This window comes from Chiloscyllium plagiosum, chromosome 7, assembly GCF_004010195.1.
Source record: "Chiloscyllium plagiosum isolate BGI_BamShark_2017 chromosome 7, ASM401019v2, whole genome shotgun sequence".
NCBI lineage: Eukaryota > Metazoa > Chordata > Chondrichthyes > Orectolobiformes > Hemiscylliidae > Chiloscyllium > Chiloscyllium plagiosum.
This window is the reverse complement of record NC_057716.1, coordinates 12,084,959-12,102,150: the sequence shown is the minus strand read 5'-3', so window position 1 is coordinate 12,102,150 and position 17,192 is coordinate 12,084,959. Positions and strand designations below refer to the sequence as shown.

Below are 17,192 nucleotides of genomic sequence, written 5' to 3'. Positions count from 1 at the left end.
ATAGAAGGCAAAGTGGTCTTAGCTTTAGTGAGTAGGCAGGCCTTTTAAAACATATGAATAAGCAAGATCACTGAGCTGGAATAATGCCTTTGGGCCATGGAATATTTGGCTCAGACACCACTGAGTTCCTAAATATGCTTAAAATTAATTGTTAGCCATATTCCAAAGCTGTATTTTGCTTTGATAGAAGTTAAATACTTAGATAAATATTATGTTTCAAGAATCTGATAAGAAATGAAAATGGACAGAGCCAATATGTCTATTCCAGGAGATTATTAAACTCTACCAGAGAGACTTATTTTATTTAATACCTGTAAAATTTCCATGGTGGCACCAACATAACACAAACTGACTTTGATTGTTGAGATGTCAGGACTTGTAGTCTTCTGATACATGATGTTGATTGGCTGGTACTTGGGCTGATTGGGAGATGTGTCGACATGGCGAATACGTCAATTAGACAATGACTGACAGATAATTTCAAAATTTAATTTACATTTTAAACGGGGAAGGTCAACTCTGCTGGTCAAGGCATTGTCCTTAGAAATGAACCAGAGAATGGCAATCATCCATTTTCTTAAACCGGAGCAAAATACGTTTACCCATTCTGTCAGCAAAGCACAACAATTTCCTCAGTTTATTTGTTGTTTTCCTTTTGCGTCGGTACTTCTTGTAAACTATGTTTAAGAGTACAGAATGAAAACCTTCAGCACAATGTGTCTTTTTCAAGCAATACTCAAGTTTTGCATCACCAAATAACTAACTATATTGTACAGCAAGAAAAATCAGCACGGAACATATCTAGAAAGGATTAATTCTATAGCTGAAACTATAGTTGAAACATTCGGAGATACGTTTGCACAATTGTAACTGAAGGCAGAGTCTGATAGGACGATATGACCTTGTCAACAAAACGTTTCCACCTACCTTGGAAAGAATAGTATAAAAATTGTTGTGAAGAATGCTAATAGCCTGTATTCCAGTCCAAACAGAACAGTGACCACCCAACCGTATGAGCGCAAGTTTCACTTTTAGTAACACATTTGTGATTAATGTGTGCAGTATGTTATACATGGGGGTACTTTTTAAACTGGTATCAAACATAGTAAATGTATTAATACTCTACTCAAATACTTTAATGCTGTCTTATTCATTCTTATAAATCTTGTATTCATAACTGTCAAAGTTAGAAGATTGTCTAACAGAGGGTTACTCACATGTAGACTGGGAGAAGTGCTCACGAGACGGCTAAACAGCAAATGCTAAATTAAGAACAAAAGAATATATGTATGAAACGCAGTTAGTGTGACTAGCTAAAGGACAATAAGTAGAAAGAGAAACACATTAAACCAGCAAGGTCGAGCACAGACCAATGACCCTAGAGTCTGACGAAGGCGAAAATAAAAAGCAGATTGAAACCAACCATTCCATCAAAATTGTTCTAACACCGACCTTCAATTTATCCACAGAAAAAAAGAGCGAACCTATCCATATTGCCAGCAACTCTTCCCAGAAGTGGTAGTTGATTCTGAAGTTGTGGTTAGGAACACTGGGATTTGCAAGTTACTAATCAAACTGACCTAGAGTGAGCATGACCAGTATGTGGTCCCGGAGGTTGGGTCTGAAATACAAAGAAAGATCAAACGTCCAAAAACAACACAGGGCTACTGTCCCAAGCAAGACTAATAATTTGCACTTAATTATCATCTTTAATGCAGTAAAACTCCTCAAGGTGCTTCACAAGAGTATTACCAAATAAAATTGATCAGAGTACACATAGGAATTATAAACACAATTGATTTTCATGACCATTAAGCACAGTGAATATAGTTTGATTCGCCCCTTTTTAATTGTTCAAGTAGATCAGATTCATAGTTCCTTGACAGTGGGGTCATAGATAAATAGGATAGTGAAGAAGGTGTTTGGTATGCTTTCCTTTATTGGTCAGAGCACTGAGTATAGGAGTTGGGAGGTCATGTTGTGGTTGCACAGGACCATGGTTAGGTCACTTTTGGAATATTGTGAGAAATTCTGGTCTCCCTCTTATCGGAAGGATGTTGTGAAACTTGAAAAGGTTCAGAAAATATTTGCAAGAATATTGCTAGAGTTGGAGGGTTTGTGTTATAGGGAGAGGCTGAATTGGCTGAGGCTGTTTTCCCTGGAGCAGCAGAGGCAGAGGGGTGATATTATAGAGGTTTATAAAATCATGAGGGACATGGATAGGGTCAATAGATGAGGTCTTTTCCCTGGGTTTAGGGAGTCCAGAACCAGGTAGTTCTGCAGAGTTTGTTACATTTCTCCTGAAACAGTTTTATTCTACTGGCCTGCTCTATTGCCCTGTCTAACTTGATATGGCACTTTTTCCTGTCCTTTGCTTGCTTGATCAGAATTTCTGTGGTTACAGAGAAAGAAGGGGCTCCAAGACAATTTCCTGTGGCTTGGTATTGCTTTCCGTTAATCACCATTGAGAACTTCTTCTCATCTTGTTGGAGGCTTCTTGCTATCTTTAGGGAGTGGGAACTCTGCTGGACTTTTGACTCTTTCAATTAATGAACAACTAATTCAATGTCAATGAGACCAAAGCACAGAAATTGATTGAACTAATTAACCACACTAATGTGGGCAGAGTGGTAAAGACCGTGATATGGCAGTGATGTGGCTCACATGTTACCTATTTGCAGACACTTGGTTGGGGTTGGGAGTTGGGAGTTGGGAGTTGGGAGTTGGGGGTGGTTGCAGTACAAGAATCCATTGGCCTTAACCACATACACACTGAGATGTGAGACAACTTGCATCAGGCTATAACATTCAGAGCCACAACTACTGTAAATAAAACAATATTCTGAATTAAATAACATGAAACATAGCTTCAGTTTACTTGATAGCAAGTGCAATGATAAATTGCTAAGTTATATCCCAAAACGAATTATCCTGCACTTTCATATTTCACTTATTTTGTAGAATATTTCATTACTACCAGTGATCTTAATCAACTTAAAACATCATTTTATATTTCACTTACGTCAGGTTTTGATCACTATATTTTTATAATGCCACTGAATATCCTATAGAGTACCGAAATTAGTTTCTAGAATATACTGTTTGACTAATGCCTCAAAATACCAGACATCCAAATTAATCATTGTAAGTTGGAGTAATGTTTTATGCAATGATTTTACAACAAATAATGAAAAGACTCTGTCCTTACGTTTCTTCTGGTATGCTCAATAATGGAAATTGTATCTATCATTTATAAAGCATCTATTTGATATTTCCCAGTCTCTTGCTCAGTGCTAGGAAAGATACTGAGGAACCCAAATAAAAAGTGAAAAGATCACATGGCTAAGGGAGGAAATGGTTTGAAAAGTTAAATACTTTTACATTAAGAAGATGATTCCGTGGTTCATTTGGATTTTCTATTTAAAATGATAGGAAGTTTAATCTGACTGTTCGTTCAGAATTGTTTTAAGTAAATTGCTGGTACTTTCCCATTGGCAATTGGCTCACCTAGTCTTTGATTTGTACATTCCATACTCATGCTGTTCTGAATTACTGCTGTTCTCTAAATAAGGCAACACTGTCATTGGCATCTTTTAAATGTAGGAACATAAAGAAAGACTCAAAAGCATGACATAGAATTTAAAGTTCATGGGCTGGGAATCTTTACCACTTGTGGAGGGCCATTAACATATGATACAAACAAAATAGAAATTGCCGGAGCAACTTGACAAATCTGTCAACACTTGTGGAGAGAAAACAGAATTTCCATTTCAAGTCCAGTGACCTTTTGCCAGAGTTTGAAGCAGCCTGGAAAAGGTATATTTAAGCTGATGATAGGGATGGTGGCGTGGGGGGGGGGAAGCATGGGTGAATGCATAAGTGAAAGCAGAACCCAGAGAAAAGAAGAAGGGGTAGGGAGGCAAGTCGATTATTGTTAGTAACCAGCGAGGAAGCTCAACAGATAATAATGGTAGCTGTGTTGAAAATAGGTTGGAAACCAAACCATTTTATAACAGGATCGGGGCTGTGGAGGTGGATAGCAAACATAGAGCAAAGTGTTCATGCTCTGAAATTGTCAAACTCAAAGTTGAATCCTGAAGGCTGCAAGGTGCTCAGATAGAAGGTGAAGCATTATTTGTCCAGTTTGTACTAAGCTTCACCAGAACACCACGCAGGCTTGAGACAAAAATGTGGGCCAGGGAACAGAGTGGTGTATTGAAATTGAGGTGATAGGAAGCTCAGGGTCATTTTTGTGACAGGATGTAAGTGTTCCGCAAAATGGTCACCTCGTCTGCACGTTGTTTCCCCAATGAAGATACCGCATTGTGAGCAGCAAATACAGCAGACTAGATTGAGCAAAGTGTGGATAAAGCATTGCTTCAGCTGGAAGGTGTGTTTGGATCCTTGGATAGTGCAGTAGGAAGAAGCAAACGGACCTTCTGCAATTGCACTGAAAGGTGCCGAAAGGGAGGTGTTGGCAGTGGTGAGAGAGTGAACCAAAGTGTCCAAAAGAAATGGTCCCTGTGGAATGCTGACAAGGAAGGGGAGGAGAATTTGTGTGTGGTGGTGACATCCCACTGGAGGTAGCAGAAATGTCAGCTTATGATCCTTTTGATGCAGAGACTGGTAAGGGTGGAAAGTGAGGATGGGGTGTGGGGGGTGGAGGGGGGAAATTCTATTGTTTTATGGGATGGAAGGAAAGGGGTGAGGGCAGAAGTTCAGGAAATGGGTTGGACGTGGATAAAGGGGAAAAAAGGTGGACATTCTGAGGTCCCACTGGATTAGAACAGATGCAACAGATGGAGAAGCTGGGAAAATAGAATCAGGTTCTTACAGGAAGCAGGGTCTGAGGATATATTGTCAAGATAACTGGGAGTTGGTGGGTTTGGAATAGCTTTGGTGGCCAGCCTATCCCTAGAAATGGAAGCAGGTGAAACAGATGAACTCTCTGACTCCTCCTTGTACAGTACATTGCAAATGCAGTAGGTAGATCAAGCTGCAGGAAATGGTTACATCAATACTGTTTTTATTCCATTGCTTGCAAATCACCTGCACGTTCACAGTGACTTGCACTCTAAGGTGGGAATGGGACGCTTTGAGGCTTGTGTGAGTTTTGCATTTCAACATTGCAAGGATGCAGGAAAGAGGATATTTATTTCTTGTGTGCCATCAGGAATATGCAGATCTCGCCAGGTGTAGCAGTAGTCAGATCTTGAATAGAGTGAATAGAATTAACATTTATTCAGGAAGGCACATGTGATACAAAAGAGAAATGGGGTACCTTCAGCAAAACAGATTTAAGTGTACTTCTTGGTCTGTAAAGATAGTTAGACTGGAAGAAAATAGCAATCCAGGCAGCATCAGTCCTGCAGCTTTAGTGCAACCAACCTGAGGTTCACAGGTATGAGTTGGTGCATTCTGGAAACATCTTTTTGCAGGCTAGGCCGTGCTCTATTTGGTTGACCTCCCAGATCAGTCCCATTGAATATCTTGAATACTTTTTAATGGTCAGGAGGATTTTCAGGAGGTATTCCATGCAGTGCAGGGGCAAGTTGGGTGGGTGCTCAAGTCTGGGGACTATGGTTTATTACACAGTTGCTGGGGGGACTCAAGATGGTGAAAGGAGGAGATGGAAACTCAGAACATATGAAAGGACAAGATGCTTTAGGAGGGGGTGTTCTCACACGTCTCAATCTCCCTATTCTCAATATGAGGAGAATGAATATCCAACACGAGCTCGGCAATTTACAAAGGCATGGCCTCAGGGGAAAAGGGAGAACATTAACCATTAAATAAAGGGGTTGAATGGAAATGGGGAAGGTGGATGGGGCTTCAAAAAGAAGTCATTGGGGATGCAGGGGCAGTCACACAAAAGGGATCATCAAAGATTGGGTGAGTCATTGTTAGTCGCAGGCGTAGCCTACAACTCATCAGGAGGACACAATATTGCCATCTTCGCACCACATTCAACTGTGCAACAAGGAGACAAAGTGGCACCATATAGAGTGGATAGAGTAAATTACTGATTTTCTCTTCAAGGAAGAGTACAATTATTTACATAATGAGGCCCAGCTAGGGGTAAATAATTAATTATGCATGCAGTGATTCTGTAGTGCAGCCCACCTGCCATCAAGTTGCATTCAATTGGTTATACGTTTTGCGATCTTTTATGTTAGAAATAATGACCTCAATGACTTTACATGCCTGACAGAGGAAGATGTTTCAGAGATGCCACATTCTCACACCAAACTGTAAGAATGCATAATGTCGTCTGATACTTTGGGAAGGCATGCTATTATGGAGGAGAGATGGCTGCACTGTAGCCCAATGTTACATTGGCTCTGCAGCATACATCTATAAAAGGTTACATAGCTCAGAACTCCACTTCAAGGCATGATACTGATCTTCTTAAGTTGAAGCCTCCATACCACACTTTTGTGAATCCATAAGTTCCTTCATTGAGCTGGATGTAAAGGATCAGGAGTACTATTACTAAAATTCTGTATTATTTATGACACTCTCCACAGATTATCTGCTTGCTCATCTGAGATGGAACTGGCACTTGGGGAATTCTTTGAGGCCTTGGTGAACATGAGATGATAAGAATTACAATGCCATCACCAGGCCTGGCAAGAACAGAAGCCTTCAGGAGCTGACACCCAGGGTCCAGAGAGGGAATCCGCAGGTGAAGATCCTCCAAGGAAGTGGATGAGGAAAATAACAAGATCTTGAATTTAATTGCCATGCTGTCATTATCTAAATTGTTAGAGAACTGGTGCAGCTATAGACCAAGAGTGCCCCAAGCCATTATCAATGTGTCATCTGCTCAGAAGAAACTGGTGGCAATCCCATTCTGAAGCTGGTCAAGAACACTTCTACCCTGAATTTTTATATCAGCATCTCATTTCAAGGAACAACTGTGGCATCTTCCAACCCTTAGCCCACAAATGCAGCAATTTTCTGCAACGTAACACCAGTTCTCCCACGTCCAGGCAAGTCATGCAGCTTGAACAGTGATTCTCTACCATCACTTGCTTCCTCCAGGTGCTAGCCTGTACCCACATTGCTTTGAGGGCATCTGATCACCAACCTGCAGAGCTCATTAACCAAAAAGGCTTCCACGCCATCAACATCCGCTCATCTGAGACTACTGATGCCAGATTCTGAAGGACTGCACAGTTATTTTGGGAGCTGCAATGTGCACGTATGTTGGAGAGCTCTCTCAATCCTGCATTCTTCCAAGTTTCTCTGACCAAATAGGTTGGCTTCTGGAAGACAAAGGTGAATTCCTCCAAACATGGCTGAAGACACCTATGCAAAACCCTCAGACCGATGCAGAACAAAGATAGAACACCACCCATACTTCTACTTGGACCAGAGTAGAACAAATCATAGGTCTCCTAAGCTGAGGTTTCAGTGCCCAAACTGCTCTGGTAGAGTCTTGCGGTACAGTCCAGAGAAGGTACACACATCATTGTAGCATACTGCCTCTTTCACAGCTGGAACTGACTTTGTTGGCTGTTGTGTGCAGGGTGGATGGCAATATTCTGGACAATCTTGAAAGTGGAAGGGCAATCCTCGAGAGACATCCCAGAGATCAAGATAGAGCAATACACTGTTGAGCGTGAGAAGCCAAATTATTTCTTCAGAATACCTAATGTGGAAACAGACCCTCCAAAGAGTAGTCCACCCAGACCCGTTCCTCAACATTTACCCCCGCCTAATGCACCTAACATATATATCCCTGAACACAATGGACAATTTAGCATGGCCAATTCACCTGACCGACACATGTTTGGATTGTGGGAGGAAACCAGAGCACCCAGAGGAAACCCAAGCAAACGCAGGGAGAATGTGCAAACTCCACACAGATAGTCGTCCAAGGCTGGAATCAAACTCAGGTCCCTGGCGCTGTGAGGCAGCAGTGCTAACTATTGATTCATCGTGCCGCCTCACGGAACCTCAGCCGAAACCCACTCCCAGAAGGAATAGGCTGGGTTTGGACTTCTGCTCTTTGTCAAGAGTGTGGTGCTGGAAAAACACAGGTCAGGCAGATAGGTCAGAGGTGAAGGTGGAGCAGATGGGTGGGAAGGAAGATTGACGGGTTCATGAGGGCAGTGCTGAGCTGGAAGGTTGGAACTGGGTAAGGTGGGTGGGAGGGGAAATGAAACTGGTGAAATCCACATTGATGCCATGGGGTTGGAGGGTCCTGAGGCAGAGATGTGGTGTTCTTCCTTCAGGTCTCAGGTGGTAAGGTAGTGGCGATGTAGGAGGCCTAGGACTTGCATGTCCTCGGCGGAGTGGGAGGGGGAGTTGAAGTGTTTGGCCACAGGGTGGTGGGTTTGTTTGGTGCGGGTGTCCTGGAGATGTTCTCTGAAGCGCTTCCCCTCCCACTCCACCGAGGACATGCAGCTCCTAGGCCTCCTCCATCACCACTCCTTTACCACCTGACAGCTGGAGGAAGAACGCCTCATCTTCTGCCTCAGGACCCTCCAACCCCATGGCATCAATGTGGATTTCACCAGTTTTTCCCCTCCCCCCACCTTATCTAAATTCCAACCTTCCAACTCAGCACGGCCTTCTCTACAACGTATTACCTTTACCCCCATCTCCATCCACCTATTGCGCTCTCAGCTACCTTCCTCCCAACCCACCCCCCCTCCCATTTATCTCTCCACCCCCAAGGCTCCCAGCTTCAGTCCTGATGAAGGGATTTTGCCCGAAACATCAATTTCCCTGCTCCTCGGCCACTGCCTGACTTGCTATGCTTTTCCAGCATCACACTCTCAACTTCAGCATCTGCAGTCCTCACTTTTGCCTTCTGTTCTTTGTGCTGCGTAACTAGTCTGTTTTTACCCTGTGTAACTAGTCCCAATGTACACATGAACCTGATTACTTCTATGCTCCTTGAACTATTCTGTTGATGAAAAATATGTTTTCTTATTTGTCTATGTGGTTTCTTCAGCTGATTCCACCTTAAAGGGTCTGCACTTTACAAGTTTCCTTTACCATTTGAGAGAGTGAGGCAAGGTAACGTAGCGTGCAATGGTGCTGAGGTAAAGTGGCTTTTAAAGCTTCAACCAGTGTCATCACTCAAGATGGACAACAGATTGGCAGTGATAGAGAGGCACCTCCTTTACAGCCTTCCATTCACAGTTCACCTTCCTTCAACAGTTTGGAGTTTGTTTGGATTGTTATATTTCCCTGAGATACTTGAGCATCCAGTGGGACAGCATTCAACATGACAGAGGCAGCACCTTGTGCACTCTCTCAGCAGGCACTAAGCTAGGAGTGCTGAAAGGATGAATTTACTGTAGCTACAGAGGGGTGTGGAATCATCACTGATTCCACCTCTCTCAGGGTAGGTGTAAATGACAAGGATTTGTGCAGGGCAGGTCCGACCACAATCCCATATGTTAGTGTGGAGGACACTGAGGCTGCAAGCAACGGGCAATTCTTCTTCTGTAGAAGGATTCCTGATACCTCGATGCTATCTGCAGTCCAACAGTCAGTTGCTTGTGAGAGATGAGCAACACAATCTGCCTCTGCAATTCCTTTTATCCGTGATGTTGAAAAGGCTGCACATACATCAAATGTGTACAACTTCACCAGACCTGACAATTATAAAGAGACCAGAACAGACATTTTCAGACATAAGGGAATATAAAAATGTAGGAGTATTAACAGTGGAGTGTCACGCATGCCCCCTATGTTCTCTCAGTAGGTTTCTTCCTGCCTTTCCCTTATCTTGATGTGCAGTCCTGGTATTGGCACTAAGTTGGGGTAGAGGGAGCCAACTCTGTATTTAGCCCCGTTGAGCTCGGGATGTGGAGGGCATTGATTATCACTTGCCCAAACATAGGCTCACCTTTGTCAGCTTGGACTTTTGCAGGCCTTTGGGCAGGGATCAGGGCCTGGTAATTCTCAAGTGTCCCGAGAGGAACCATCTGTGTGGTTCCTCCTGCTCATGTGTCTGCTGACATCACGCTGTTTCCCAGAGAGGAAGGGACACCGAGAGTCTCTTGAACCTCTCCAGCTTGGCCTTTGATGCAGAATGTTGGTACAGTGATGGAGTACAGGTCTATGCACATATCTGACAGACATTGTGAGCTGGCCCTCTGACTCCATGGTAGTCATGTACATGTCAGAGCCAGCACAGAACGATAATGGTGGTGGACTCCTCCATTCTGCAATTCAGTTTACCAGCTGCCCCGATCTGCCTCCTGTCCTGAAGCTTCTTTGTGCATTTTGACAAAGTCACCCATGGCCAAGGCAATGCCATCACAGTCTGCAAGGGATTGAACAGGTGCCAAGTCTCCAGCAGTCCTTCAAATGCCAGCAAGCCATAGCATTTCTTCTTTGACCAGCTGCAGAAATGTGACAGTGACATGCTCACCCAGGTTATGTTCCCAAATGTAAGAGAAATTATTGTGGTTAAAGTCTCAGAGCTGGAGGGGGGTACTGGGGAAAGTCTTGCCAGTGTATCCTGAGGGATGAGTGATTTCCTCCTCAGAGATGGAGATTGAATTGTGTGTGGGGAGGGTGCTGGACTCTTCTTCATTGTAGTTCATTGGGTCTCTCTAGTACCTGCAGAGGAGAGGAAATTAATTGTGAGAAAGAGGTGAAAGTTTGTTCAGAATAAGAATGAGCTCGGACTGACATCAATGCCCAAGCAGCATTGCCTAGCACAACAAAGCCAATGGAGGGCTCTCTGATTCCACAGTGAGCAGTCACCTTTTTGTCTAGCCAACTGTAGCAATTTCTGAGAAGGAATCAGATGGAATAGGTCAGGAGAGGTGGAGAAGGGTCCCCAGAAAGTGCAGAGGTCGGTAGTTTGGGAGGATGAGTGGGTGAATACCATTGCATGCAATAGTAAGAATTGCAGTCTGTTCGCCTTGGTGAGAAGTGTTGCACTTGCAGCGTTAAGAATTAGTAATGCTGGGCTTGTAGGTGAGAGTTAGCAAAGAGAAAATGGTGGTGCCTACTTTTGCAGTGTACAGGTCATTAACCTAATTCCTGTACCATCCAGTATTGCATTTAACCCTGGACACCGCACAAACCCACAAAGAAATCTCTGCCCAGGCTGGCTGAGTCTGGTGGTGTTGACTCCTTTGGCAGTCTGGAAGAAACAACACTTCTCTAGATTACTTGGTACTCAAGCACCTCCAGGTCCCTATCCGAAAAACAAGTGCCACTTTACACCTTTCTAGGCTGTGCTCTATTATATAATCCCATTATAATGTCACCAATGTTCAAATATAGATAAACTAAGTAATTTTGGATTATTTAATTGAACCTTTCATTCAATTATCCCTCAAAAGTAAATTTTGTGGAACATTGTGAAAGCAAACTGTAATGCCAGTCTTGTAATTTTTGTCTGGATGAGGTTTTATTTTTGAGACAGTATGAACTGCTGGATGATAGATTTAAGCTCAATCTGCAAAGGGCTGCCTGATCTCACATAATGTCTACAAATGCCCCAGTTTCAAAATAAGTCACACAGAATTTTATTTGTGTCAGATGATAAGCAATTTATTCTGGAATTACTCTACAGCAACAAACACAAGTGCAAATTTGACTGAAAACATGTACAAGCTAACACTAGCCAATCCCAAAATTTCATTCTGTTTTAACAGACTCCAGAATGACAGGACTCGAAACACCTTCTCTAAAGCACATTAAAATTCCACAGCATATACCGGGACGCAATATCTTATTTTTGCCCCTTTTGTCCCCTCATCACTTGTAAAAAGTTGAAGTAAAATATTTTTTTCAAAACTTTGTTGGAGTATTGTGGCAGGAAATTAAAATCATTAAACCTCAGACCTTCATTTAATACCTGACTTTCACAAAGTTCCCACTAATTCCTGTTACACAGTATCCTGAATTGTTCAATAGAAGCTGTATTTTCAAAATGAAAAAATATGCATTTTTTCAACATATTCAGATAATCTTAAAATACATCATTGTTTTCTACAGCAAAAGATTAATTTACTTTCCAATGCATTTTACAGGCTCGTGAAAAAGATGGTCTAATTTGTTTAATATTTGTTAAAGACACTGTCCAGTTTGAGTACAATAATAAATATCTGCATGGACCCTTGGCAGCAGACTGCAGCATTTACAAGACATACTTTCAATTACAGTTTTTATTAGCTCTGACATACCATCTATCCGGCTCTGTGAAACAAGGTACTACCTCTCAACACCATCTGAGATTGCATTCTAAGCTTTCATCAATCCTTCTTCAGTTAAAACTGACTTCTTAAGATGTTAATTTGAACTAAAAATTAAGAATAAAATCTATGGAGATGACTTATAAATTCAGGACTGTATGATTACAGTCATTCTGAATTGAAGTCAATAAATCCGAACAAAAAATACTCCAACTATATATATTATATATGTTATATAATATACATATTTTAAAAGCACCTTCTTTCATATGCCCCACTACTTAAATAGGCTCGCCAAATGAAGTAAACAAAAAAACAGCGTACACCAAATGCTATTGTGACCCCTTCAGTACATCAAAACTCTACAAAGCGATTGTTTGAAATCTTTTTAACCTAGCAATACATCAACAAACTTGCATCTGGCACTAAAACAAGGTCATAGCTTTGGGTTGTTATAGTAAGCTCGTCATGCTAATTTTTATCAGAGATAAATCTAACAAGTATAACTGCTAACAGCTACCTTATTCTAAACAGTAACACCAAAAGGTGCAGAAACACAGATACTGTGAATAAAAGCATAACTTCAAGTATATAAGGGATAACACAACTCGCCACATAGGATATTATACTGTATCAAACAGCTGATCAAACAGAATATGAAAAGTAGGCATATATAGAAATCTAGCAATGAACTGACACATTCTAATCAGATACATATCCTCAGCATAGGAAATGCATCCTATTTAAAGTAGCTGCATGATAGTTTTGAGCAACTTCATTCCCATTTTTGTTACTTGTTTGTAAAAATGCCAAACACCATGACCTTGCGAACAGGCACAATAACCTGGTGTTCATGTCATGCTTTGACATTAATACTCCTGCTGCTTACCATACGAGACTGCTTTTCTTTCCTGAACTTAAAGTCCAGGGATTCTTTACATATATTACTAGTTTCTGGACTTCAGCTTTTATTCCCAGGTAAAACACGTATGCAATAATTTATTTGTCTTGCAATAAATATTATCAATAGACATCTTCCCTTATCTATTGGGGAAAACTTGCTTAATATTGAATGAGTAACTAGGAATAAAGCATGTCAACTGCTTTCAGAATTCTGATCCATTTCAACTCTGCCTTTAGCCATTAAACAATGTAAATACATTTCTCATCAGTCCATGCAAGTTGAGCTGAAAAATAACATTGCTATGTGTGATGTACAGCAGTTGTACCCATTTAAAGCCAGAAACCTGGCGTAATGGAAACAAGATTTTGTTTTTATTCACTACAGTCTTAGGACATGATCAATATTTAATTCAAAGGAATAAACACAATCCCACTTTGAGCTTGTGAAGGCTCAAAGCACATGCTACAAACAATTTAAATTGTGGACAGCAAAATCACAATCCTTGCTTGGCTAACGCAGCAGTAACGTCATCAGCAAGTGTGGCCAGTTGCGGTGATTCCATTAGATTGATGCTGCCAGAAGAGGAGACATTGCTCAGCCTATGAGGGGTTGTGGCACCAGATCGTCCTGGCGACTGAGTGATGATATCCGCTCCATGGTCCACACGTGCCTTGGCATTCTCACGAAAGCTAAGCTTATGACTTTCAATCTGTTAAGAAAATAAAGAGCACATGCAGATCACTGGTGGAAACAATAGGAGCTAGAAAGAAAGAAGTTATAATGTGATTTTCCCCGTGATACCATATCAAGATTTCAATTTTAGTATATCACCGCAAGATAACATTGTTTTTCCACGTTTCCCAGATGTCAGGAATGCAGCCAAATTACCAAGGTACATGCAAAACTGGGGCATTAAAGAGTAAGATGGACATTTGAGTTCAAATATCAAAATACAGCATAGATTTGTTGAGGTGTTACAAGAAATTCTAATACAGTTAGAAACTTTAGATATTCATTTCTCAGCAGCAGCAGGAGAGGCAACAGAGGGGACCTGGCAACTGCTGGGAAGTTACATTTCCCTTTTAAAGGGCTTAGCTCGAGCGTCAGTGACCTTCATTTCTCAGAAGCAACGCGAGATATATTTGGGCAATGGCTGAACCAGAGACACTACACGTGTAGTGTTTCCTACCTGCCCTCCTCCTCTACCTAAAAAAAAAGGATTCTGTGGTGTGTTGATAAGGTAAGGCACTTCATCTCTGACCGGCTTGAGAGGGTATTGGAGAGGGAGGGGGAGGATCCAGTTGTTGTAGACCACATTGGGATTAACAACATAGGCAAGGTGAGGAAGGAGGACCTGTTTGGAGATTATCAAGCACTAGGAACGAAATTAAGGAACAGGTCCTCAAGGGTCATAATCTCCAGATTATTGCCTGCATTCTTCTGTATTGTGTGATATTTTAAAAAAGGTAAATTTTTAAACACTTATCTATTAATTGGTTATTTTAAAAAGACCATAGCAGATAAATATTAGAACTTATTTAACTTTAACTTATATAAAGTATTACACTAATTAGCTGGGTAGAGATGGCTGGGCAGGTGATATGCTGTAGCTGTATGATGTGGGAGCTGGCTGATCCCATTGTGAATGGCAGTGAGCACATCTGCAACAAGTGTTGGTTGCTGGAAGAACTCCAGTGCAGGATTGATGATCCGGAATGTAAGCTTCAAACACTGTGGCATATCTGGGAGGGTGAAGAGTTACCTGGAAGCTTTGTTTCAAGAGGCTCTTACACCTGGTAGATTAAATAATTCAAATTCAGTTAGTGATCAGGGACAACAGGGTGTGATTGCAAGTGAGGCATGTAGGGGGATCCTGAGTTCAGAAGTAGAGGAGCCTCAGCTTTTCACCTTGTCCAACAGGTATGAGATACTTGCTCCCTGTGTGGATGAGGAAGAGAGCTGTGGACAGGATGAGCCATCTGACCATGGCGCCATGGTGAAGGCGGCCATTCAAGAGGGGGGAGCAAAAAGACAAGTGATAGTTTTCGGGGATTCTATAATTAGGGGGATAGATAGTATCCTTTGCAAGCTGGATTGGGAGTCCCGCAAGATGTGTTGCCTACCCGGTGCTAGGGTGCACTTCATCTCTGACCGGTTTGAGGGGGTATTGGCAAGGAAGGGGGAGGATCCAGTTGTTGTAGTCCACATTGGGATTAACAACATAGGCAAGGTGAGGAAGGAGGACCTTTTTGGGGATTATCAAGCACTAGGAACGAAATTAAGGAACAGGTCCTCAAGGGTCATAATCTCCAGTTTATTGCCTGAGCCATGTGAAACTTGGCTTAGGGATAAGAAAAATAGGGAAGTAAACACGTGGCTGAGGGAATGGTGGGAAAGAGGGGCTCCATTTCATGTGGCATTGGCATCAGATTTGGAACCTGGGGATCTATACCAATGGGACGGTCTTCACCTGAACTGACCTGGATCCAAAGTTCTAGTGAAAAGGATAAATAGGGTGGTCACTAGGACTTTAAACTTGTGAGTCGGAGGGAAGGGAAAGGGAAAATGACAGGAAGTATGATGGTAAATTACAAGGTAAGCAGCAAGTTAGCAGGAGGGTTTAAGTTCAAGTCAGGCTATGAAAGAAGCAAAAAGGAAGGATAACTCAGGAGATATTAATAGAGATGTTGGAAATCATGAGGATAAGAAAGCTAACATAGGGACACTTTACCTGAATGCTCGTAGCATTCATAACAAGATTGAACAACACTGATGAAGCACTGAGGATGGCAAGGACACAATGTACTCTGAGTGGAGGACTTCAGTGTCCACCACCAACAGTGGCTTGGCAGCACACGTTTTGACTGAGATAGCTGAGTCCTCATGGACATAGCTTCTAGACTGGGTCTGTGGTAGGTGGTGAGGGAACCAATGAGGAAAAAATGTACTTGACTTCACCTTCATCCATCTGATGCCACAGATGCATTGTCCACGATGGCACTGGTAAAAGTGATCACCACACAGTTTGCATTGAGACGAAGTCTCATCTGCGCATTGAAAATATCTTGTATCATGTTGTGTGGCACTATCGCTGTGCTGAATGAGACATTTCAAAAAGATCTAGCAACTCAAGACTGGAAACCCATGGGATACGGAGGGCCATCTTCATCAGCAGAATCGTACCGCAACACAATCAGCAACCTCATGGCCTGGCATATACCTCACTATCATGACGTATTATTGTGACATATCACTGATTATGTTAATGCGATTTGATGTTTTAACTTCTTTTATGAGAGGCATATAGCCAGAGGTCAAACTGAGCACATCCTGATAAATATAGTTCAGAAGAATGAAAAGAAAGAAAACATGAGATTGAACCTGACAGAATGAGGCTGAAGAAACTCAAGAGTGAAGAAATGTTACAAGGTATTAATTCCATCAAGTAATAACCGAATTATGCCATTAATCTTAACTTTTATTGCCCATTTCTGTCCCTACCTTTACATTTCCACCTCCTGGAGTATGACGCGTGTTATCAAGTGAGCCAACCTTAGATTGAGCTTTTTCCTTAAAATCAAGTTTCTGACTTTCAATTCTAACGTGCCCTCCACCTACAGAAAGATAATGAATCATACTTTGAAAAACATTGTAAATAAAGTGAATAGTAATGCTTGTGGCCAAGATCAGACAAAAAGTAATGAGTGACAGTCCATACCTGGCCGATAGTGAATGTTGCTGAAAGAGCCACACTTTGACGTGATGTGACTCACATCTATTTTCTTAGTAACAATTTGCACCTGAAGAACATGAGAAAAATGTTTATGTATCAATAGAAAGCTACTAATTAACCTTTGAGGACTGCAATCAAATGTTCAAGTATCAGGTTACCATCCTTTTGGTTTATTGATAAAGTAATATTTAAATATTCTGCAGTTACATGTATTCTGATTATACTTACAAACTGGTCAGTTTAACTTTGGAGTTGGGAAACATCTAGAAACAATCTTTTGGGAAAACGTCAATGGTCATGTGGAAGAGAGGTTCATTCTTTCCCCCCCCCCCCCCCAAAGAGGTACAGAGAGCATTCATGAGGGCAAGGATGTATATGT

At 41.8% G+C, this 17,192-nt stretch overlaps 2 protein-coding genes across 12 annotated transcripts in view; both read right to left on the bottom strand.

The window, feature by feature from the left end:
- LOC122551900 (protein unc-80 homolog) overlaps positions 1–10,265 on the bottom strand; it is a 284,010-nt gene extending 273,745 nt beyond the window's left edge. The window contains exon 1 of the mRNA XM_043694468.1: positions 10,204–10,265. Coding sequence (XP_043550403.1) covers positions 10,204–10,265 — 62 coding nt within the window. The remainder of the gene's footprint in view (positions 1–10,203) is intronic.
- A 1,245-nt stretch (positions 10,266–11,510) lies between these two features.
- The window catches only part of map2 (microtubule-associated protein 2), a 146,289-nt gene continuing 140,607 nt past the window's right edge, over positions 11,511–17,192 (bottom strand). For all 11 annotated transcript variants that reach the window (XM_043693043.1, XM_043693048.1, XM_043693050.1 and 8 more), the window contains 3 exons: positions 16,799–16,880; positions 16,582–16,694; positions 11,511–13,789 (listed from right to left, as the gene is read on the bottom strand). In XM_043693043.1, the coding sequence (XP_043548978.1) occupies positions 13,574–13,789; positions 16,582–16,694; positions 16,799–16,880 (411 nt within the window). In that variant the 3' untranslated portion in view covers positions 11,511–13,573. The remainder of the gene's footprint in view (positions 13,790–16,581; positions 16,695–16,798; positions 16,881–17,192) is intronic.